The sequence below is a fragment of the Aspergillus glaucus genome (assembly GCF_001890805.1).
Source record: "Aspergillus glaucus CBS 516.65 unplaced genomic scaffold ASPGLscaffold_39, whole genome shotgun sequence".
In the NCBI taxonomy this organism is placed as follows: domain Eukaryota; kingdom Fungi; phylum Ascomycota; class Eurotiomycetes; order Eurotiales; family Aspergillaceae; genus Aspergillus; species Aspergillus glaucus.
In genome coordinates, this window is record NW_019170491.1 from 56,796 (window position 1) to 77,703 (window position 20,908).

Sequence of the window (20,908 nt, forward strand, 5' to 3'; positions counted from 1 at the left end):
TAATACACGCTGAGCAGGCACAATCCAGGAAACGCTGCTTGATGTGTTCATTCGATCAGTCTTGGTTTCCCAGAATGCCGCTTGCAGTCACATATCGGAATGGCAACTTATTCAACCTGCTCACCCCTGGCCAGCGAAAGCCGACGATAATACACCCGTGCCATCACCCTAGCCAGGAATCTACCGAACTCGTGGATCGTCCCAGGGCTGGGTCCGAAGTGTTTCAAGAATGCATCCTCCATGAAAAGATTCTGATGAAAATACGACGCAGCCATTATCACACTCTCAAGATACAGCCAATATTCAGGGTTGGTGGATAGTATGTGTCACACCTGCTGGGCTATATCAAGAATTTGGTGGATGCTAATTGCATCAGTGGAACATCTTATCCGCGTCATCGCTTCTTCTCCCAGTTTGTCAATGCTAAACTCCCTCGCAGCGGCATAGGCGAGTACACTGAGCCTGTACCTTCCGATCCTTTCGTCGGGGCACTGCATGGTCTCATAGACCCAAGTATGTATGAATTTGACCAACGTATGACCAATATCCGCATACAGCTTACCCAACTCAATAAATTTAACTTGAATGCCCACACAAGGGACGGTCTGCATGCGATACAGCAAAACGGGCTCCCAATTAAGAAGATCCCGAGGGACTGGGATACCTGGCGCCTGACCGCCAAAATGAAGTATTACCGGATCGACGGCGTAAGGTCTATGAGGGTTACGTCGTTAGTATTCTGTTAACCGCGAGGAGGGACGAGGCACTTACGAGATTGCCGGATGGCTGTATTCTGGAACTTCATCATCGTATTCGTCCTCATCATCACTACTTAGGTCTTCTGTCGCCTTGCAGGCCTCCCTTGTACGCTTGACGGCATGGCGGATCATGGCTCTGGGATCCTCGATTGTCTCGATAATTTGGAGTTTGGAGGAGGTAAGTTGGAAAGACATTATGAGAAATTGTAGACTGTCGTATAATGTTGTTAGAGGCTGTTTAATGTTGTAATTTTAAATTTGGGAGAAGATAGAGAGCCCACTTTACAGACCATGATTCTCAATCTTAATCACTGTATTAATAGTCCATGGCAAACTACAACAAGCAACCAAGGGTTGCTGACAGCTGTATATGGCTATGTTTGTGATTATTGGTCTACTGTTCACCTCAATTCATTACCGTCCCATCAGTCATTCGATCCATACACATGTGTATAATTAATATATCACCTGAAAGGGATTGGATATTGTATGGACTTAACATTCGAGTGTGTTCCGGTAGCATTATTATTACTGGCCAAATGGTGTTATCCGATGTTGACTAGATATCCAGTCGTTTGAACAAGCATTTAGTCACTTGTGCCCTCCTGGGAAAGCAACTGAAATGTCACGATAAGGCATCTGCTACTGCTTCTACAAGATCCTTCCCAGTTTGAATCAAGTAAGCCACCTCCACGTGTGTCAAATTGAAGCGATCTAATTCCCTATCATCTGATGGAAAATTACTAACTGGTGCTGTTGGCGAAAGCTATCTCAACTATGAGGAAAGGCTACGACGCCCTTCGACCAGGTCCAATACCCTCCATAATAACGTTCAAATCCTTCTCAGTCCCCTTCCACGTGCTCTCAACGACCTCCCGATGCGCCGGACTGCGAACGTGAAAATCTGCCTTGAACGGAACCGGCTTCGAAACAGCGGCTTCTACCATCCCGTACGAGTCGACCTCAACCTTCTTCCCATTCTCGTACGCATACCCGATATCATACGCCCAGAGCACACGACTGATGATAAATTGCATGGAATTCATGGCGATATGTTTCCCCGTACAGACGCGTCGTCCGAATCCAAATCCGTCGAGAGGTAATTTGGGGTTCTCAATCCAGCGCTCTGGTCTGAAACTGGTCGGGTCTTCGAATACTTCTTCGTCCAAAGACAGGGCCCAGTGATTTGGGAGGATAGTGGCTCCTTTGGGGATGTGGTAGCCCATGTATTCATCGTCTTGGGTGACAGAGTGAGGAATACCGAGTGGTACAAGGGGACGCCATCGCATGACTTCCATCAAGAATGCGTTAACATATGGGAGATTCGGGATGTCGTCGAATGTGGGCAGCCGATCGGTTCCAACGAGATCATCAATTTCTTGCTGGACCTTGCGCACGGCATCGGGATACAGAACACAAGCAAGCACGAAGTAGTCCAGCGTTCCAGCAGTGGTGTCGCTTCCTGCTTCATACAGCACGCCGATAATGTACGCCAACTCCGTGTCGGATAATGGTTTTGCCTCTTTGATTCTCTTCATGTCCTTACTCCAATTCCAAGATCGAGCACCTTCGGCCTTTTTCATATTGTCTCCGAACAGAGTGGCTTCCCGCTGATGATATTCATCCCCGAGACTTTTCCACGAAGCCAAGAATCGCGGAAGATAATTCAACACCGGGAATATATCGACCATCCACTTTCCGGGAGCCTGTTTCTCCGCTAAGTTCGCCATGAGCTCATCGATTTCGCGAATCTCGTGCTCGTCGCCCCGAGGCATGCGCTTTCCGTATGCCAACGAAAAGATCAAACTGGACGTCATTCGATGGAAGTTATCGCTGAAGTTGTTTGATGATATAAGGTCATAGACAACCTGACGAGTCTCCACATCTTGCAAGGCACGATATTTCTGTGATATGGCGGGATTCAAAAATTCGGCTTGAATCCGGTGCTGCGTTCGCCATTGTCGGCCGTATGGCAAGAAGACGATCCCCAAGCCCTTGGTGATACATTCGCCGGCGATGATGGACCGCGGACGGGAGCTATAGATGGCGCTGCGTTTGTCCAGCAGGTCATGCGCGATTTTGTGACTTCCCAACGATATGAACGTTTGAGTTCCTAGCTTGAAGCTGATGATGGGTCCGTAGGCTTTGTGCCATTTTTCAAAGCCCAACCATGGTCTTGACGGAGGAACTTGGTGGAGGTTGCCTATCAAGGGCAGTGGTAGAGGACCGGGTGGTGAATGGCGACGTTTTCGTGTGAACAAAAGGTATATCACTGACAGAATACTCAGCAGAGCGAGCCCTAACATGGTTAACAGATAGAAAAGCGCGACTAGTTGCGACAAACTTGTTGAAGGAAAATCGCATGCCCCGGGTGACAGGCCCATTTAACACATCGCACTGGGACAGACAGCAGGAGCCGCATATTCATACCGAGGGAGGGAATATCACCTCCACTTCGGTGGTTAGGGCCTGCACTACGCCGTTGTCAAAAGTACCGGCACCACCTCGTGCGAGTCTGAAAACGACGTGTATGGTGGACACAACGACGAACCATTCACACCGAACCACAACGTGCGACAATCAAGCTCGGTCCCAATCCCGTCGCTTCCATATATCATGAATGAGGAGGCCATGCAGAAATCGCAATATAACCCCGTGGGTCCATTACCTCGCGTGTGATAACGCTGCAGTAGCGGCCTGTCATCCAGCATCCTGATTGTCCCATTCTTCTTCGGTAAAATCGTCTTATATTAACAAGCCGACTAGCGCATCCGAAGTACATATCCAACGGCCGTGCATATATATATAAACCGGGAAATCTGACACACATGCTAATCGTCCAGGAAAGGCAGAGCATCCCACCCCTCTTCAGAATTCTCCTCCGCACGACATCTTTCGCACTGACATGTGAAAGAAAACTGCACCCGGAGGTGTTTTCGACGCGTGTTGACATCCACGTCACCGAACAGGTCCATGTATGATATACAGCATTCTTCTCCAGGTCCGATGTCGCGCGATGCAGTGAAGACCATTCGGCCGTGATCGTCAGGTTTGTGCGTAATCTGTGATGTTATTATCGCTCATTCTCCATCGAGAGAGGGTACGGGACTAACATTAGGACAACACGAGTGATTCGCTATCGAGGACCGGGGGTAAATTGCCGCGCCGTATTGTTCCCCTCGGTCAGACGTCGACGCAAGCCCTGTCACTTTGGGATAAAGGCCGAAGGAATTCGATTCTTGTTGGCAGATCAGTGTCAGAATGATGTCCGCGCTCAAGGCGATATTTCGCAGTGACGAATCCGCGCAAATGTATTTCTCGATCAGCGACTGCCAATGCAGTAAATCTGCTTCGGGCCATAGTTTTCGATTGTCGCAAAGTTCCGTCATTGCCGTCCATCCGCTGGAGAATTTCTCTTTCGAAATCGACCTAGAAGATCCTTGTGCCTTTTCCACATAACGCGCCGCTAATACCCGGACAATCAACCAAAGCACGCCGAAATAATACTCCCCCTCATTCTTGCGAAGCGACACCGCATACCCCTTCAGCCACTCACACTCCAATACATGCCGAATCCTATCGACATCCCGGCACCCAGTATCACACCAAAAAACCTCAGCCGCGCATCGATTGGAACAACCAATTCGTCTCACACGGGGAACCTTGCGCCGACAATCCCCGTTACTGCAAAGAACCTCGTCACTGTGCGCGGGATCATCAACTACCGGAATCACGGCATACGGCGAGTCTACCATGAGCACGTTGCCTGCTTTTAGCGGTGCTGTGGCATGTAGTTGTCGTCCTTTGTCCGGATCGTGGCTTTGCGAGATGTGAGGGTGCACATGGCTTTGTTTTGCGGTAGGCGCTTTCGTGGTTGTGGTGCTCTGGGGTGGGTGCGGACCGATTGCCATTTTACGTCGTACGGTGGGTGGTGACGGATGTTGTGGGTGCGGGTGTTCTCGCGGTTGACGACGGGAATGGCCTCTATTTAACACAGGCTTACTACTCAGGTGCGGGTTCTTGGTCGGTAAACGGTAGGTGGTTTTATTGGACGGATCAATCGCCACGGCTTAAGTTCGGAGATCGACTCCATACTGGGAGGCATTGAACATGTTCTCACCGATATGGGATCATGTCAGGGACAGTGACCGTGCATGATGTCGGTAGGCGTGCTCTATACCGACATTGTCATTGGTGGTTTTAAGTGATGCTAGGGCCCTTACTACGGAGTGCACATGCTCTATCTGGCTAATTAATATTTAGATGCTGTAGAACGAAGGAACGAATGTCCAGTTCATCTATTGACTGCCTCGGCTTAACCGGTCACCCGGAAACCCGGTGAAAATCTTTTCAAAAACACTGACTTCCGCATACTCATTTGCAGACAATCTGATTGGCCAATTCGGGTGTTGTGCAGAATGCTTAATTGCCAATCATGCACTTTCTGCCACTTTTATTGGTTGGATCTCGCGTAATTCTATGTTTGAATTGGTCCACTTTCGTGTGTTTATTGGCTTTTATTGGTTGGTATCGAGATCGTTGCTGGGTTGTTCTTGGTGATGAACTGCCGAGTCTACGGGAAATGGCAGAGATCAATAAGAGAAAAGATGAGTTTTCATCAAGAATAGTTTCGTAGACATACGGCTGTATCTATATGGAGCCCACTGGTTACGCACTTGAATAATTTACGTACAGAAAGCACTATGCCAGGCCGGAATCGGGATACGTATTTTCGGTCAGCTTAGGGCTGTTTGACAAAAAGGATACTAAGGTCTGGTTTGCCATTTCATTTCGATTAAGGGAAGGATCGATAATTCAACAAGCACAGCAGTCTCTTCCCCTATAGTGACATTTATCGGTGTGTCAGTAACCTACGGAAATGGCTCCAGGCCGGAAATGTGCTTCCCTACATTCCAAGTAGAATGATTGTGATTGTCTCCATACCTAGTATTATCCAACATGGTTGTAATGGAAGAGGACGGCTCAGAAAAGACATACTAGCATCCAGTCTTCTTCTTCTCGTCATATTAGGATGATTACCGGCTAAAGAAAAGGAACGCAGATTGTATGTATCACCGGGCCATCTCAAACTACCCCAGTTCTGGTATACTCCTTCTCTCCTCGTTTGTCATTTCCTTCCGCTCCGAATATGACTAGCTTGGCTTACGCTACCTCTACCCAGTGACTACACAGTATGAGGCATTTTGATGTCTCACTGCCGTCACATGTACATCTACGTTTAGGCATGCTTACTTGCGTCTACTACAGACACGAGTTGTACATGATCTTCTGATCCGAGTACACGAGGTATTTTCTCGTTCGCTAATAGATATACGAAGAGTGTTGGAAGTTATGTCACTGCCTTGGAAAGGATGTCTACTAGCATACATTGAGCGGCATTATGTTGATCGCATTACACCGTTGCCTGCTTGCGGATATTAGGTGGTTGCAGTGAGCAATAGCTATGAGAGAGGAAGTGTATTTCTCGAATAGTGGAATAGACTACAGAGTCAATATTTAAACTCGCGAACTACATCGACCAATCAAGTCTGGTGAACAACTACCCCAAATTCAGATGATTCTACCTCTACGCCATTCACATAATTAGGCAGAACACATCAGGCCGCAAGCAAAGTCACCCCCAGAAGCATCGCCATGATCTGACAACATACGAAGTACACGAACCAACTCATCGAACCTCGGCACGGCATCTAATACGAACCCCTCCAAGTACATTCTTTTTACCCCGTATATACTCTTGGCTATCGAATCCCATTATTCCGTATAATGGAAATAAAGCATAAACGTCATGACATGCAGGCTACAATATGGGGTACATGTATATAAGCGGGTATACGAGGAGCTATTTAGGGCTGCGAATAAAATCCACGAATCAATCGTATTACTGAGAGACATTTACACGTGGCGGGGCGGTGTTAACCAGCCATTTCAGTTTTTTCTATGTATTATCTTCTTATTCGGGTTTATTATTGTGATTATCTGGGGTATCGGAGGATATACATACTCCGCCATCGTAATAATAGTATACTCCCACCACGGAACGCAAAACCTAATCTATATCGACTACATCGAATACGGGATGCACCCGTAACTTCCCAATCTGTATACATACACTTTTTCCATGACGACTACATCGATCTTCACTCCGTATACATGGCTACACGTAGCTATACGAACGATGACAACCAACAGGCCGTGGTTCAGCTCGTATGTCTCATCCCATTTATAGAATATCCCTCAGGTATACGAACTTGTTAGCAAAGTCTGAAGTGGATCTGGGGTATATAAACCCCAGATACCTTGAGGTGAATCAACCATTTCATCAGCAACAAAGCAAGCAAGCAACAGTACAGCCTTCCAAACAAAGCACTTCAATCAACTTTTCAATTCTATCACAATGCAGTTCACCATTGTCTCTGTCATCGCAGCTCTGGCCGCTACGGCCATCGCCGTCCCCGTCCCAGGCGAGAACCACCACCCCACAGCAAAGGCCAACTTCATCGGTGCCGCGGACGCCTCGTTCACCCAGGACTTTAAGACCGATGGCACTTACACTGCCATTAGTACGTTCCCTCCCTTCTCTTCACCATATGCCCATCTTGATATGATAAGTGTAAGCTAACGTAACAGACAATGTCCTGAGCATCTCCAAAATCTCCGTCCCCGCTGGCGTCAAGTGCACTTTCCATGGTATTGACGGGGGAGTGACCAAGGTTAGCGACCGGGCTGTTGTTGATGTTGGTCCACCGCAGACGCAGGTTTCGGGGGCTTGCTGGAATCTGTAAGGGTTTACAGAGTTGATGGGTGTATATGATGGGTTGTGAGGGTTGGGTTTGTATATGTTTGTTAATATGGTGGTTTGGCATATAATCACGGTCTTTGTATATGATGTTTTGTCTGTGATGGTTTGGTATATATGTTTACGGTCTCTACGATGTTATGTGTTATGTCGATGTCGGTCCTTATGAGTTATGTCAATAATTTCGGTTTAATATGAATCAGTCTATGTCCGAATTTATCTATCCCGAGTCTATCCCACCATGTGCAGGCTAAGCACTCTCCAACGCCCACCTCACCAACTCCGCAATCTTCCGACTAACCACATCCTTCCGCGGAATCTCATGCCCCCCATCGTGAGCATACGTCTTCATATTATCCGTATCAAACAACGCCGACAACTGCACACCCGCCAAATACCGCGGATCCTTATCCCCATAAATATGAACCGTTGGAATTTCAACCCTCCACGGAAACTCCATCTCGTCCCGCAACTGCTCCTCATTCGATATATCCCACCGACCGCCCCTCCACCTCGCAGCCCCCTGGCTCAAAATCGCAGACGAATCAGCCTGCTGCGCCAACGCCGCACGGGACCAGTTATCCCTCTCCCGCATCTCAGTACTCATATGGTACCCCAATGTCTCCGCGACAGCCAGCGGAGGCCCACCGCAAATGAAAATCGCAGCCTTGAACAGCGGAGGCGAGCGCGGTTCCTCAAGTGCGTTGAGCAAAAGCGCACTCGAACCGAGCGTGCAGCCCTGCGAGAACATCATGACGGCATCGTAGGGGCCCGAGAGGACAAGGTGTGACTTGAGCCATTGGCGAGCGGCCTTGATGGCTTCGGCGGATTCGCCTTCCCACCACGAGTAGTACGGCGGGGTGTAGAAGAGGTCTATGCCCGGGGCTGGGGAGCTGGGAATTGGGCCGTCGACGAAGTCAAAGTCGATGTTGAGGGGGGCCAGGTGCGCGCGGAATGAGGCTGCTGCCGTCAGCAATATTCTACACATGCATGGAATGACTCGAGACTCACCGGTTTGCGATTTGAATATGACACCGCTGGTACCTTTTCCGTGGAGACAGAGGACCCTCATCGTGATGCGTGCTGATGTGCAGTGTAACCGGTAGAGGGGTGTCTCGTGGTCTAAATATGAGGTATATGAAGGGGAAGTTCTCTTCAGGTGAGAGTGAGATTACCCCACCTGCTGCAGGTAAGACGGCCTAGACATGGCAAACATCGATGAAGTAAGCATGCCATCTTAGCCTCCTTGCTGTAGAGCGTTCAGCTGAGTCGATTCAGGCTTCGGAGTGCCAATCGAAAACGATAAGATATCGTCTTCCTATTGCGGTTAGTGAGGAATTAACTTGCAAATTAGTGTTCCATGCAGTTAGAGATCGAGGAATGATAATTCTGCGATTATTCTCCTGTTCATCGGCGATATGCAGAGTAAAGGAGGCATGTGGTGTACGGGATGATGCCACGAGAGGTTCCTATAGCTCATCCTGAGATATCCTCACGGCATATGGATACCATTCCTTCTATCGTCAATAGCATCAAATCATATCAAAGTATTGTATCCGCTCCGTACTCAGTACGGAGGAGTACTTTGTCCCTCCCTCCGTCGTATGCCATTTGCCGCTCCTCACCGCCATCGTCACCGCCAAAAACTTCATCGCAACCCGAATTGGAAGTCTCGAGGTTTTCGTTTTAGAGCTCTGACTTCTTATTTACCTCGTGAAAAAGCACGGAGATATTGATTAATCGAGATTACACACACCATGGTTGGACCGACAGCAACTCTCACTCCCCTCGCCCGTACCGATGGTTCCGCATCATACCAATGTCCGGCCACCGGCTTCAACATTCTGAGCTCCGTGAACGCGCCTGTTGAACTTCCCGGTCGTCGCGACGCATTGAAACCCGAGGATGCCACTGTCGAGGTGCTCGTGAAACCCGGTACTGCCCCGAACGGTGTCGGTGAGCAATATGCGAAGGAAATCATCAAGAACCTGCTTGGGAAATTGGTTCTTGGACGTGAGAGGGGATTCCCGCGCCGGGGAGTGGTTGTGACATTGGCGGTGATTGGTGGTGAGAGCGTTGCTCGAGGAGATTCGGTGAGTGGACATTAATGTGTATTGGGTGTGTGATGGTGAGCTAACTGAGGCAGTATCTGACGATGCTTCCTGCCCTCCTTCATGCTTCGCTGCTCGCTCTCCTTTCCGCTGCGGTTCCTTTGTCGATGACTTTTTCGGCTACTGTGCTGGCCGTCACGAAATCGGGGGATATCATCTCGGAACCGTCCGTGCAAACTGCCAAGGCCGCCGCATCGTTGCACGCTCTGGCATTCTCGTCTAAGGGACATTTGCTGCTTAACGAAAGCCAAGGGGCCTTTGATTTCGATACGTGGGAGCAGGTACACGAGCGCGCGTTGACACTTTGCCGTGGTCAGGCCGGCTCCGATGAGGATGTCTCAATGGCGGAGAACGGAGATGGACAACCCCTCGAAGGCTTCATTCGGGAGACTGTGGAGGATAAGGTCCATAACGACTATGCGTGGAAGATTGACGAGGATTGAGGGATAGTGTAACAGTTTTACACCCATTGCACGAAATGAGCAGGGACCAGCTACAACTGCGGTGTACCCTTGGTGCTTACTAGGGTCCGCGAATACCGTCTAGACCCTCGAGCCAAGCATGCTGACACTGGCACTTTGTCCTACACCTGCTTTATGATGCGGGAGCTGTCAGGGCAGAGTGCACTATTGGATCGACGAGGATCAGGTGCTGACGGACTTCGAGTACGAAACTCAGCGGGCACGAACCGATACGTTGATCAGGTATGAATAAATGAACCGAGATCGGGCAGGCGATACTCGATAACGCAATAGCATAATTAACGTTCTACATTCCCTGCGCCCTTGATGACGATGCGATACTTCTGTAGTTGTTGACATTCAGTCGTCACACAATTTAACCAATTAGGCTGTAATATACGAGTAGTGGATGCTTTATTTCTGCCTTATGTATTTTGCCTAAAGGCTACACTGCAAATGGGAATGTACACCTCTAGCGGTAATAATCCCTCTCTATAACTCAACTTAATTCAACGCATATTCAGAGTCAACAACATCAACACATAAAAACCGTGGAAGAAACTCGGCTTATCGCCCAATAACTGCAACATCCACCGATTACCCGCCCGTGGAATCCTCCTCCACCTCCGCTAGTTACATCCGATTGCGGACACTGTTCTGCTTGCTTCTTTTCACCACCAAAAGACAAATCGACCCTGCATCTCCCATGGCTTCATTTTCAGCCAGCCATGGCCCCTTGAAATCTGAATCTACTTCTGACGCTGATTCATCGTCCTCGTCATCACCTCCCCCGGCGTCTTCTACTGTGACTAGTACTGCGGCCACCGCTACGATTGCGACGGGCCCTCCACCTTCAGCCGCACCATTATTGCATTCTCGAGACCATCATGTCGTGCACATAGACGCTTCGCAGACAACGGAAACCACTCCTAAAGCGCCTGCTAATCGCTCTTCCTCCGATTCCCGTTCCACTGTTGTTGCTCCGGCGCAAAGATTCGAACTTCCTCGTACAGAGTCCGAATCCCGCTTATCCTCACCATCGCCGTCCTTCCTTTCGCTACGGTCGCTGACAGCCCCCAATCATCATCCCTATCGCCATCGGAACGCCCTGTCCAGCGATACCATTCCTCACCAGACCATAATGAAAGCAATTGCATCGCGTCCGTCATGGTCCAGCAATGATTCCAACATGCCGCCGGCGGCATCTCTCGGACCCCTCCCGGCCAACACATACCCTAGTCCTCCTGCTGAGAAGGAGGAGCAGTTGTCATCGCAGAGTCTAGCGGCGGCGCTTAATCGTCTACAGCCAGAACACGAGTTACTGGATCGGTCGCTTGTGCTACAATCTCCTTGCTTCTTCCATCAGCGGTTCGACGATGCGGTTAATATCAAGAAGGTGCTCGAGGAGATTGCGGATGATGAGTGGTTGTCACATTCGCGCTTGGTACAGACTGCTACAGGTGTGAGGGAGGTGTCCAAGCAATTACAGCGACGGCCTATCAAACGGGCAGTCAAGAATGTTATGATTGTCACCAAGGCGCGGGATAACAGCTTGGTGCGCTTGACTCGTGAGGTAGCAGCATGGCTTCTGTCTACACCACGATACGGGAGTGACCTTGGTGTCAATGTTTACGTTGATGCCAAATTACAGAACTCCAAGCGCTTCGACGCGCCGGGTTTATTACAATCTGAACCGCGTTTTGCACATATGCTGCATTACTGGACACCAGACCTGTGCTGGTCGGCGCCTGAAAAGTTCGACCTCGTCATTACGTTAGGAGGAGATGGGACCGTGCTGTTTACATCGTGGCTTTTCCAGCGGATCGTACCGCCGATTCTCTCCTTCTCATTGGGCAGCCTGGGCTTCCTGACAAATTTCGACTTTGATGATTATAAATCACACCTGAATGCCGTGATGGGCGACGTGGGTATGCGGGTCAACCTACGGATGCGGTTTACATGTACGGTGTTCCGGAAAGACCGGAGCAAGGGCGCAGAAGCGGGTGCCGTGGAAGAGGGTGAACAGTTCGAAGTACTGAATGAGTTGGTGATTGATCGGGGGCCTTCGCCATATGTGTCGAATTTGGAGTTGTATGCGGACAACGAATTGTTGACGGTGGTTCAGGCGGATGGGTGTATTTTTTCCACGCCAACCGGTATGTTCATTTCACTGTCTACAGGCAAAGATATCGATACTGACTTCTCAGGATCAACCGCTTACTCCCTCTCTGCCGGTGGCTCTCTCGTCCACCCATCAATCCCTGGAATCCTCTTGACACCTATTTGCCCTCACACCCTCTCCTTCCGCCCCATGGTCCTATCGGACTCTTCACTCCTCCGTATTGCAGTCCCCATAACCTCCCGCTCAACAGCATACTGCTCCTTTGACGGCAAAGGCCGCATCGAACTGCGCCAGGGCGATTACGTGACTATCGAAGCAAGCCAGTATCCTTTTCCAACAGTGGTGTCTGGCAACGGCGAGTGGTTCCAAAGCGTCCGCCGCGCCCTACGTTGGAATACACGCGGCGCCATGCAGAAGGGCTGGAATGGCCCGTCGCCCGATGACCCTGATTTCGCAGTTGACGGGAACGAAGATGAAGAGTGGGACATCGACACGGATGTCGGGTTAGGAGGGACGGATAGCGGCGTTGGACCAAGTGAGGATGGAGACGTTCCTACGAGTCCGATGAGGAGGCAGATGAGTTTGCTGCACATGTAGCGTTCTCTTTCGGTTATGACCATACTTTTGCATACCACTTATTGCATACGAACCAGTGGGCATGGACATGATACAGGCGCGGACATGTATATTACAGTTACAATTGGCATGATTTCGGGTGCATTTGTTTAGGCGTATAGTTATGGTTGGAATGGATTACTCCCTTGTTTTAAGACTCTATTACTCGATATATAGAACGAGCAGATGCAGACAGACCCATTACAATTATTGGAACATCCTCATCACGGAGATATGGACTACAGTACTCCGTCCTCATAGCAGACTGATATGGCGATATCAACATCATATCTCCGCTATCCCCGAACCCCGCACAAAATTTTCCGTCATCATAGATAAACTATCTACAGACATTGAACTTAATATAGAACAACACATTGCTCCGTTAGGATCAACATTTACCATGGTATACTCTCTCGATAAGCAACATCCAGTCAATAATGAACATCACTAACGAGACAGCCCCACGCCGACTCATCCTATTTCGCACCGGGATTATCCAAGGATGAAGTGTACACGCAGATGATCGAGCAGACGAGGGGGTTGATTTATGGGCAGAGGAATTGGGTACGTCACCTCCCCTCTTCATATTGATTGAGTATGCTAATATAGTGTAGGTTAGGTACGCATCACCCACACACATCAACAAGATGAATAGTACTAAGAAAAGATAGTAACCTCTCAAACACCGCCTCCCTCCTCTGGCACACCTACGCCGTCCTCCCAGCGAACATAAACTGGGCTGGTTTCTACATCCGCGATGATAAATTCCCGCCCTCCTCTTCCCAAAACACATCCTCAGACAGGGTGTTGCTGCTGGGACCATTTCAGGGAAAGCCAGCCTGCCAACTCATCCACTTCGGGCGCGGCGTGTGCGGGACCGCAGCTGCGAAGAAAGAAACAGTTGTTGTTGACGATGTGATGGCGTTCCCGGGCCATATTGCGTGTGATGCGGAGAGTCGGAGTGAGGTTGTTGTGCCTGTTTTGGTTGGTGGGGAGGTGAGTTTTTCTTTTTCTGGGGTTGGAGTGGGTGGGTGATGGGCTAACTTTGGGGCGTGTGTAGACTGTTGCGATTATTGATATTGATTGTACGGAGGTGAAGGGGTTTGATGAGGTTGATAGGAAGTATTTGGAGGAGTTGGCGGGGGTTCTTGCGGAGGGGTGTGATTGGTGATTTTTCACCAATACTTGAATGGACAGATGATGGCATTTATAAACAAAACAAGAATCAATGCATATATACTACCATGCCAAAAAGTCAATCAACTAAAACCCACATCCGGCCCAGCAAACCTTCTCCTCCCCGTCGTGCACCACGTACCTCCCGCAATAACTGCAATAACCCCAATCGCAGCAGAAGTATAATTCATCGACTCATGCGAGACGGGATACGTAGTGGGGAAGTTGAATGTAATCGCCGCGAAGAGCAGAAATAGTAGACCTATAATATTCAAAGTGATGGATATCGAGACGGGGAGTGTGAATGGGCCTGTGAGGTGGGTTTTGTGGCCGGTGAAGTAGCCGAGGAGGCGGCTGGTTAGGGCTGTTGCGTAGGAGAGGTCTGTTCGTGTTAGCGGGTGGGATTGAGAGATGGGGAGGGGAGGGGGACTTACAGAAGCCTTCGGTGGCGATGGCGATGACTGTTTCGAAGCCTGTTGTTGTACCGAAATCAATCGCATCAAGGGCCAATTGCACGGCCAATGTGACCAGGACGGCATTCACAGGAACCTGTCTCTTCGTTGATACACGAGAGAGGAAACCAGAGAACGGAAGACCGTTATCGCGGGCGAATGCATAGATAGACCGCGAACCCTCGGCTATGAGGTTATTTCCTGCCACGATGACAATCACAGAGATCATGCTAGCAAGCACACAAGTACCCGCTTTGCTCTTCGTAGAATCATAAATGATCTGAATAACCGGAACACCGGTAGTCGTGTTCGCAGTTTCGTTAATATCGCCAATACAGAAGCATAGTGTGAGCAAGAAGGCAAAACCCGTAACAGCCCCCAAAATAACAGAAAGAATAATAGCCTTCGGCGCCTCCTTCGACGCAGACTTCATCTCCTCGGTCATATGCGACGGCGCATCATAGCAACACATTCCAAAACAAGCCTGCAAAATACCCACAATCGCAGCCATCGACGAGCCCCATCCGGAAAAGTTCTGAAATTCCTGAAAAACAAACGAAGCGGGCTGTTTGTTATCGTTTGTCGCGAGGAGGACGATCATGGTTATTAGGAACGAGCCGACGTTCCAGATTAGGATGAAGCGCGAGATGCGGTTGAGGAGGTGCGCGCCGTAGAGGTTGACGGCTGTGCCGAGCATGGCGACGAGGTAGGCGACTAGGACTGTTTGCCAGCGTTCGATTGTATAGGTGGGGAAGACGAGGTTGGCCATGCCGAGGATGAAGTTTGCGGCGATGGAGTTGTTTGTTGCGCCCATTGCCAGGACGCCTTGATCGTCAGCAGGAACCCTCCAGTTAGATCGAGAAGGTACTTACCAATAAGCATGAACCATCCGCTCACATAGGACAGTCCTCGCGCGATACTAGGAGGTGCTAACGCAGCAACCCAAGAGTATTGTCCTCCGGCAACAGGATACATTGAACACATTTCGGCCATGGGAATCGCGACGGCGAGGGTGACGATGCTAACAGCGAGGAAACTGAATACCATGACGGGAGGACCGCCGGAGGTGATACCGACGATGAAGACTCCGCATAGTGCTGTCCATCTGTAACTGTCAGTACCTAGTATATCGGTCCCTTAGATGTAGGGAGCGTACGATGTCACAACACTGAAGCTGAACCCGACCATACCTAGGAGGCCGAATGAACGCTTGAGCTCTGCATAATTTAGCATACCACCACACCCGAGGATAAAGGAGACACACCCTGCTCATACCCCAAATCCCCCAACCGAACATCCTCATTCAAGCCAGAAAATACCTGCGTTTCTTTGCCAGACATGACTACTGTACCGTTGTCCGTTTCTCTGCACTTGTCACCTCGAGACAAGGCAGAGCCACCCCTTTAACAATGCAACTGCTCATTGCAACTCCTCCCTCTATCATGCACATGTTTACGCTTCCTATCATGAGCCAGTAAACGGCGATAACAGAGCAGGGATGCAGATAAGATAAAGCCATGCTTAACCTAATAGAGAAAGTCTGCGCGATGGCGTCGGGTTGGCGCCGATAAACGTCTGGGGTAATCCGGAGAAAGGGCGCTTGCATATTTTTACCAATCGTTATTATCCTTCTGGTGAAGAAGGGAAGGGTATCAGTCTTAATGCGGTAGTAGGGCTGAGGGTTAGGTTAGGGGTACCATATGAGAATGACGTCATCTATCCGGGTGTGTTGCTAGGCTATCAAGAAATTCAACTGGCGCCGCAACGCTATCGTTATCGCTACCAAGTTGAGCGCACCCGTCGGACATTCGCAAGACGAGAGACCGCTGTTCATGAGTGAGGAGGATCGGAACAATGCCGGCTATGTTGTTAATCAGTATGGATTGAGCCGGAAGCACATCTTCGAAAGCGTCGACGCTAGTCTGGAGTGATTGGGCCTGCCATACGTCGACCTTCTCCAGATCCACCGCGCGGACCCTAACACCCCCGCTAAAGAGACCATGGAAGCACTCCACGACATCGTCAAATCCGGCAAAGTGCGCTACATCGGCACCTCATCCATGTGGGCCCACCAACTCCTCGAATACCAATACACCGCGCGCCTGCACGGCTGGACCGAATTCATCTCCATGCAGAACCTCTACAACGCGACCTACCGCGAAGAAGAGCGCGAGATGTTCCCCGCCTGTGCGCAGTTCGGCATGGCATCCATCCCCTGGTCGCCCGTGGCAATGGGCTTCCTCGCCAGACCATGGAAGGCGTTCCAGGAGTCTGCTCGTGGGCAGACCATGAACGGGGCGTTTATGGGACATGCCATTACGGAGACGGATAGGAAGATTAGTGAGAAGATTGAGGATATTGCGGGTGCGCGGGGTGTGTCGATGGCGATTGTGGCGTTGGCGTGGGTTTTGTCGAAGCCGTTTATTACGTCGCCGATTGTGGGGATGAGTAAAAAGGAGAGGGTTGATGAGGCTGTTAAGGCGGTTGAGTTTGGGTTGAGTGAGGAGGAGATTAAGAGTATTGATGAGTTGTATGTCCCTAAGGGGGTTATCAGGCATCGTTAAGAGAAAGCTTTAATGTACATACGCCTGGAATACAACCGCTATATCAGACAGATAATCTACTAGTCTGGTGCTTGCATTGAGTTCCCTGTAAACCCCAATCAATAGGAGAAAGAACAGGACCTGTTGCCTAGGGCGCATTGTTCAACATGATTAATCTCACCCAGGATCACGCAGTAAAAGTAGCAATCCATTGACCAGATGTCGCGCCGTCCATTGAATTCCATGACGTTTTCTGATCCCTACTCTAATATGGTGGTCTTGTAAGGCATACATACGACAACCCCCGAAATATGTTCAAGTGTCAAGTAGCGTACTCAGACACAATAAAACATGGAGATGGCATCTGGCCACCCTGGTAAATACAGTAATGCCAACAGCCCGAAATGAAATACGATAATTGTGATCTACCCAATGGGCAACAAGTTTCGGTCTCTCCGGTTTTCGATGGATATAAATTTAAGCTCAAGAACCCAGACCTTTATACTTCTTTCCCACCTGAGTGGAAAATCTCTCTTTGGACAAAGACCGAGGACCGCCATGACGCTGAGCCCGGAGGTAACCCTGTAGAGAGCTATCTACCATTTACGGAGCCGTCGCTCGAAAATGACAAACTATACCTTTCGTCTATGTCGATACCCTCGAGTGAGGACCTGAAGCCTAACAGTGCTCTGACAAGGCAAGTGGCCATGGTGATGCGGGTTACTTTCTTGTGGTATTTTCAGGAGCAAGAGCCAAACCCACATGTCACAGTACTCGGTGGACCTGACATCCCAGAAGAGGCAGGGTCACGACGGATGGATCGTACCAGATATACCACATAGTAGAGCAGAATGAGGCGGGCTGAAGATGGGGTCATTGTGTTATATACTTCCCCCGTGATGGGATGCCCCATACGTGAACGACCATTTCTTTCCTAAGAAATCAATTCTCAACCGGTCTCATTCTTGGAGCAGTCGTGACATGAGCTGTGCATGGTGGTGATCTCTCTCTCTTTGGATAAGAAAACCGGTACATACGACCGTAGGGTGTAGAGAGAGGGGGGGCTTCCCGTCCGCAGAGTCCACGCTAAGATAAATGCTAAGCTCGGTCAATAGTTCTTGTCCTTTTTCTCTCTGCCGCCTTAATGGTGAATAACCGGGCCTTGGTCAGATACTCTCAGAGTGAAGCAAGGCCTTGCATTGAAAATGAAGTTTGCATAATTAGCCAGTATGTATTTAATTAAATCATAAATCACCCTATTTTCGCTTATTTCATTTACCATCAAGTACAATTAGGCCCTTCACTGCGGACCGAGGAATGGAACAGTCGCCCATGCATGGCTTTGCTGCATGATCCAAAATCTCTCCGGGGTCATACCACTGAGAATAGCTGCTTTAAAAAGAGGGGAAGGGACATTCAAGAACATGTATTGGCTAACATGCTATGAACAGCACGGCTTTGTCAACATCCGCATAGTGTTATGCTGGTTGTTCAGGGCTGCCCCGCATCAGGATGACCATGACTCCTCGGTCCACTCGCTTACTCTTTTTACTCAGCATCTCATGTGAAGGGAAACAACCAATTGCAATAGCCGGCACTTTTCTAGCGAGAGAAGGGTCATTGTTATTGGTCGGATATAGTTGTATACAAAAGGTCATGTATATAAGGCCAATACACGAGTTGCCTCTCGTTCAGCGAATGTATCTATTTCACAAACATTTCATTCTTCATCATGACAATGTCCTTGTCATCCTGCAATCTCTCAAGTCATATATTTGTCAAAGCCAGTGAGCGCATCTTGCCCCAGCAGCGTTTTCTCTATGCACTGCTAGGGCTATGCACATATCTGGCTCTGGTATTCTCGCTACGTTTTCGAAGATGCCGCAAGCTGCATAGGGCATATCCCTACCGAACACGCGAGGAAATGAGCAAGATGACTGATTGCGATGCATGGGCGATTCAGAAACAGATTATGCAGGGGGAATTCCCCTTCATGATGCTCAAGGCACTACAGTTTGCTTTGTTCCGTGTAAGCAATACTGGCCCATCAAAAAAAATAAAATAAATAAATAAAAGGAAAGTTTAGTGAGAATAACCACCGCGGCAGACATACGGCATCCCGACGATATCAAGCCTTCTCCTCAAAACGTCGCAATTCTCCGACTCTGCCACCTCCTTCAAGCGATACGCCGATACGGGGACGTTGATTGGCGAATTCATAGCATTCGAGCCACACTCGGACAGGGCCCAAACCGCTATTGCTCGAACAAAGTATCTGCACAAGGGATACCGAGCTAGCGGCAAGATACTGGAATCTGATATGCTATACACGCTCAGCCTCTTCGCAATAGAGCCGATCCGATTCGTGACACTATATGAATGGAGAGAGATGACCGATTTGGAACGGTGCGCCGTGGGGACGTACTGGAAGAGTTTGGGCGATGCTCTGGGGATTAGTTACGATGCTTTGCCTTCCGGGGGGACGGGGTTTCGGGATGGCATCAACTGGTTGGAAGAGATTAGTGCTTGGGGCCAGCGGTATGAGGTGGAACATATGAAGCCTCATGTTCGGAACAAGGAAATTGCAGACAAGACCATTGACGTGCTGTTATACTACCTACCGAGCTTCATGAAGCCGCTGGGGGTGAATCTTATTTCGTACTTGATGGACGATCGACTACGGAATGCCATGATGTGTGTTTCCCACCCCTTTGATCTTCGTGATACAAATGAAAATACTGATGACCATTTGTTCAGGATGGAGCCCGTGCCGCCAGCCCTGAGCGCCACCTTCGCAGCGATATTTCGACTGCGTCGATTCTACCTCCGCTACCTAACACTGCCACGCCCGGACTTCAATCGTTTAAACGCTTTCACCGACGCACCGAACAAATACGGCCGGCACTTCCTGCTGCAGCTCCAAGGAGCTCCGTACTATGTGCGTCCCACAATCTGGAATCGCTGGGGCCCCGTGGCGTGGATCAAGCGGGCTCTTGGACAGCCGTTGCCTGGAGATGATGGAGACAAATACTTTCCACAGGGGTATTATACGCCTGATTTGGGGCCCAAGTATTTTGAAGGAAAGGGGATGAAGGAGATGGAGGCGATTAAGTTGGGTTTGCAAGAGAGTCGGCAGGGACAGTGTCCGTTTCCGTGATTCTGCATGAGCGACTTTCTGCCATGGATCATGGGGTGTGATGTTTTGGTTTTGAATATGATGCAATTGGTTAATGATGGTTTCCTATTCGGATATGTTTTTATTTTAATGCGATATATGCATATTTCATGTCAACGTCAAATCAAGTATGCTGGATTTGATATACAGTGGAAACGTAGATATATGCCGAGTTTCGCGGCCTAATCCATTACGAAGAAATGCAGCCAACCCTAATCATATCATCATGCTCAGGTGGTTCGGTACATCATATTCCGGCATGGGCCCCCGCATTTACCTGACTGCATAGTCGATCATTCCCACTTATTTTACCGCCGACTTCCCAATACCGGATTGGAATAGTAATTCCGATTCATTAACACGAGCCCCAAAGACATGTTCGTGGTGTAGGTGCGCAAAGTGCGCTGCGATGCCTCGATTCCCGGATGTCCGCAGAACTACATCAAATCCCCAAGGGTAGATGAATTGCAGGCTAGCAAATAAAGTGAAACGCAACTGGAATTTGTGGCAAATGTTCCATATGTACATATTCTAGAGTATGAGTAAGTACACAAGACCATAGGGTGTGGAAAACAGGGCTTCCCGTCCGTTCAGCCGTACTTGAGTCACATGTTAAGCTCGGTCAACCGTCATTTTGGCCCTTTTCTTGTTGCTGCTCTAAGGTTGATGGCT

General features: G+C 49.4%; 12 protein-coding genes across 12 annotated transcripts; 7 read left to right on the top strand and 5 right to left on the bottom strand.

Annotated features, from left to right (window-relative positions):
• Positions 1 to 107: 107 nt before the first annotated feature.
• ASPGLDRAFT_30337 (uncharacterized protein) lies at positions 108 to 953 on the bottom strand (the record flags this gene model as incomplete). The annotated part of the gene is made up of 3 exons (XM_022543938.1): positions 108 to 251; positions 333 to 714; positions 772 to 953. The coding sequence occupies 3 exons, from the start codon at positions 951 to 953 to the stop codon at positions 108 to 110; spliced, it is 708 nt and encodes a 235-aa protein (XP_022395538.1).
• A 593-nt stretch (positions 954 to 1,546) lies between these two features.
• Positions 1,547 to 3,064, bottom strand: ASPGLDRAFT_30338 (cytochrome P450; the record flags this gene model as incomplete). Its single annotated transcript, XM_022543939.1, has 1 exon — positions 1,547 to 3,064. The coding sequence occupies one exon, from the start codon at positions 3,062 to 3,064 to the stop codon at positions 1,547 to 1,549; it is 1,518 nt and encodes a 505-aa protein (XP_022395539.1).
• Positions 3,065 to 3,589: 525 nt separating this feature from the next.
• ASPGLDRAFT_138124 (SET domain-containing protein) lies at positions 3,590 to 4,669 on the bottom strand (the record flags this gene model as incomplete). The annotated part of the gene is made up of 2 exons (XM_022541588.1): positions 3,590 to 3,820; positions 3,872 to 4,669. The coding sequence occupies 2 exons, from the start codon at positions 4,667 to 4,669 to the stop codon at positions 3,590 to 3,592; spliced, it is 1,029 nt and encodes a 342-aa protein (XP_022395540.1).
• A 2,428-nt stretch (positions 4,670 to 7,097) lies between these two features.
• Positions 7,098 to 7,920, top strand: ASPGLDRAFT_53272 (uncharacterized protein). The gene is made up of 2 exons (XM_022547934.1): positions 7,098 to 7,342; positions 7,410 to 7,920. Exons 1-2 carry the CDS (start codon positions 7,177 to 7,179, stop codon positions 7,562 to 7,564), a joined length of 321 nt encoding a protein of 106 aa, XP_022395541.1. The 5' UTR covers positions 7,098 to 7,176; the 3' UTR covers positions 7,565 to 7,920.
• Positions 7,737 to 8,868, bottom strand: ASPGLDRAFT_1097100 (putative EF-hand calcium-binding domain protein). Its single transcript, XM_022539562.1, has 3 exons — positions 8,707 to 8,868; positions 8,590 to 8,651; positions 7,737 to 8,538 (listed from the first exon to the last, which is right to left on the bottom strand). Coding segments are annotated over exons 1-3 (774 nt in total). The 5' UTR covers positions 8,709 to 8,868; the 3' UTR covers positions 7,737 to 7,828.
• A 467-nt stretch (positions 8,869 to 9,335) lies between these two features.
• On the top strand, positions 9,336 to 10,132 carry ASPGLDRAFT_30342 (putative exosome complex subunit Rrp46; the record flags this gene model as incomplete). Its single annotated transcript, XM_022543940.1, has 2 exons — positions 9,336 to 9,671; positions 9,725 to 10,132. 2 exons carry the CDS (start codon positions 9,336 to 9,338, stop codon positions 10,130 to 10,132), a joined length of 744 nt encoding a protein of 247 aa, XP_022395543.1.
• A 724-nt stretch (positions 10,133 to 10,856) lies between these two features.
• On the top strand, positions 10,857 to 12,869 carry ASPGLDRAFT_138059 (putative NAD+ kinase Utr1; the record flags this gene model as incomplete). The annotated part of the gene is made up of 2 exons (XM_022541580.1): positions 10,857 to 12,306; positions 12,358 to 12,869. The coding sequence occupies 2 exons, from the start codon at positions 10,857 to 10,859 to the stop codon at positions 12,867 to 12,869; spliced, it is 1,962 nt and encodes a 653-aa protein (XP_022395544.1).
• Positions 12,870 to 13,246: 377 nt separating this feature from the next.
• Positions 13,247 to 14,073, top strand: ASPGLDRAFT_53274 (GAF domain-containing protein). The gene is made up of 4 exons (XM_022547935.1): positions 13,247 to 13,293; positions 13,350 to 13,454; positions 13,557 to 13,886; positions 13,951 to 14,073. The coding sequence occupies exons 1-4, from the start codon at positions 13,291 to 13,293 to the stop codon at positions 14,059 to 14,061; spliced, it is 549 nt and encodes a 182-aa protein (XP_022395545.1). The 5' UTR covers positions 13,247 to 13,290; the 3' UTR covers positions 14,062 to 14,073.
• Positions 14,074 to 14,149: 76 nt separating this feature from the next.
• Positions 14,150 to 15,858, bottom strand: ASPGLDRAFT_30344 (putative GABA permease; the record flags this gene model as incomplete). The annotated part of the gene is made up of 5 exons (XM_022543941.1): positions 14,150 to 14,328; positions 14,501 to 15,343; positions 15,391 to 15,623; positions 15,675 to 15,735; positions 15,783 to 15,858. 5 exons carry the CDS (start codon positions 15,856 to 15,858, stop codon positions 14,150 to 14,152), a joined length of 1,392 nt encoding a protein of 463 aa, XP_022395546.1.
• Positions 15,859 to 16,304: 446 nt separating this feature from the next.
• ASPGLDRAFT_77981 (uncharacterized protein) lies at positions 16,305 to 17,131 on the top strand. The gene is made up of 2 exons (XM_022549935.1): positions 16,305 to 16,428; positions 16,480 to 17,131. The coding sequence occupies exons 1-2, from the start codon at positions 16,351 to 16,353 to the stop codon at positions 17,080 to 17,082; spliced, it is 681 nt and encodes a 226-aa protein (XP_022395547.1). The 5' UTR covers positions 16,305 to 16,350; the 3' UTR covers positions 17,083 to 17,131.
• Positions 17,132 to 17,465: 334 nt separating this feature from the next.
• ASPGLDRAFT_30346 (uncharacterized protein) lies at positions 17,466 to 17,903 on the top strand (the record flags this gene model as incomplete). The annotated part of the gene is made up of 1 exon (XM_022543942.1): positions 17,466 to 17,903. One exon carries the CDS (start codon positions 17,466 to 17,468, stop codon positions 17,901 to 17,903), a length of 438 nt encoding a protein of 145 aa, XP_022395548.1.
• An 896-nt stretch (positions 17,904 to 18,799) lies between these two features.
• On the top strand, positions 18,800 to 20,296 carry ASPGLDRAFT_181943 (uncharacterized protein; the record flags this gene model as incomplete). The annotated part of the gene is made up of 3 exons (XM_022543008.1): positions 18,800 to 19,090; positions 19,169 to 19,755; positions 19,819 to 20,296. 3 exons carry the CDS (start codon positions 18,800 to 18,802, stop codon positions 20,216 to 20,218), a joined length of 1,278 nt encoding a protein of 425 aa, XP_022395549.1. The 3' UTR covers positions 20,219 to 20,296.
• Between the last annotated feature and the right edge of the window lie 612 nt (positions 20,297 to 20,908).

What these genes read in the sequence shown, in the direction of transcription:
- ASPGLDRAFT_53274 (XM_022547935.1), top strand. An exon ending in TTTATGGGCAGAGGAATTGG is followed by an intron (nt 13,455 to 13,556) that starts GTACGTCACCTC and finishes GTACTAAGAAAA; the next exon opens with GATAGTAACCTCTCAAACAC. An exon ending in CTGTTTTGGTTGGTGGGGAG is followed by an intron (nt 13,887 to 13,950) that starts GTGAGTTTTTCT and finishes GGGCGTGTGTAG; the next exon opens with ACTGTTGCGATTATTGATAT.
- ASPGLDRAFT_53272 (XM_022547934.1), top strand. Translation starts at nt 7,177, where the DNA reads ATGCAGTTCACCATTGTCTCTGTCATCGCAGCTCTGGCCGCTACGGCC. An exon ending in TGGCACTTACACTGCCATTA is followed by an intron (nt 7,343 to 7,409) that starts GTACGTTCCCTC and finishes CTAACGTAACAG; the next exon opens with ACAATGTCCTGAGCATCTCC.
- ASPGLDRAFT_77981 (XM_022549935.1), top strand. Translation starts at nt 16,351, where the DNA reads ATGAGTGAGGAGGATCGGAACAATGCCGGCTATGTTGTTAATCAGTAT. An exon ending in GGAAGCACATCTTCGAAAGC is followed by an intron (nt 16,429 to 16,479) that starts GTCGACGCTAGT and finishes GACCTTCTCCAG; the next exon opens with ATCCACCGCGCGGACCCTAA.
- ASPGLDRAFT_1097100 (XM_022539562.1), bottom strand. An exon ending in CATATTCAAATCGCAAACCG is followed by an intron (nt 8,539 to 8,589) that starts GTGAGTCTCGAG and finishes TGACGGCAGCAG; the next exon opens with CCTCATTCCGCGCGCACCTG.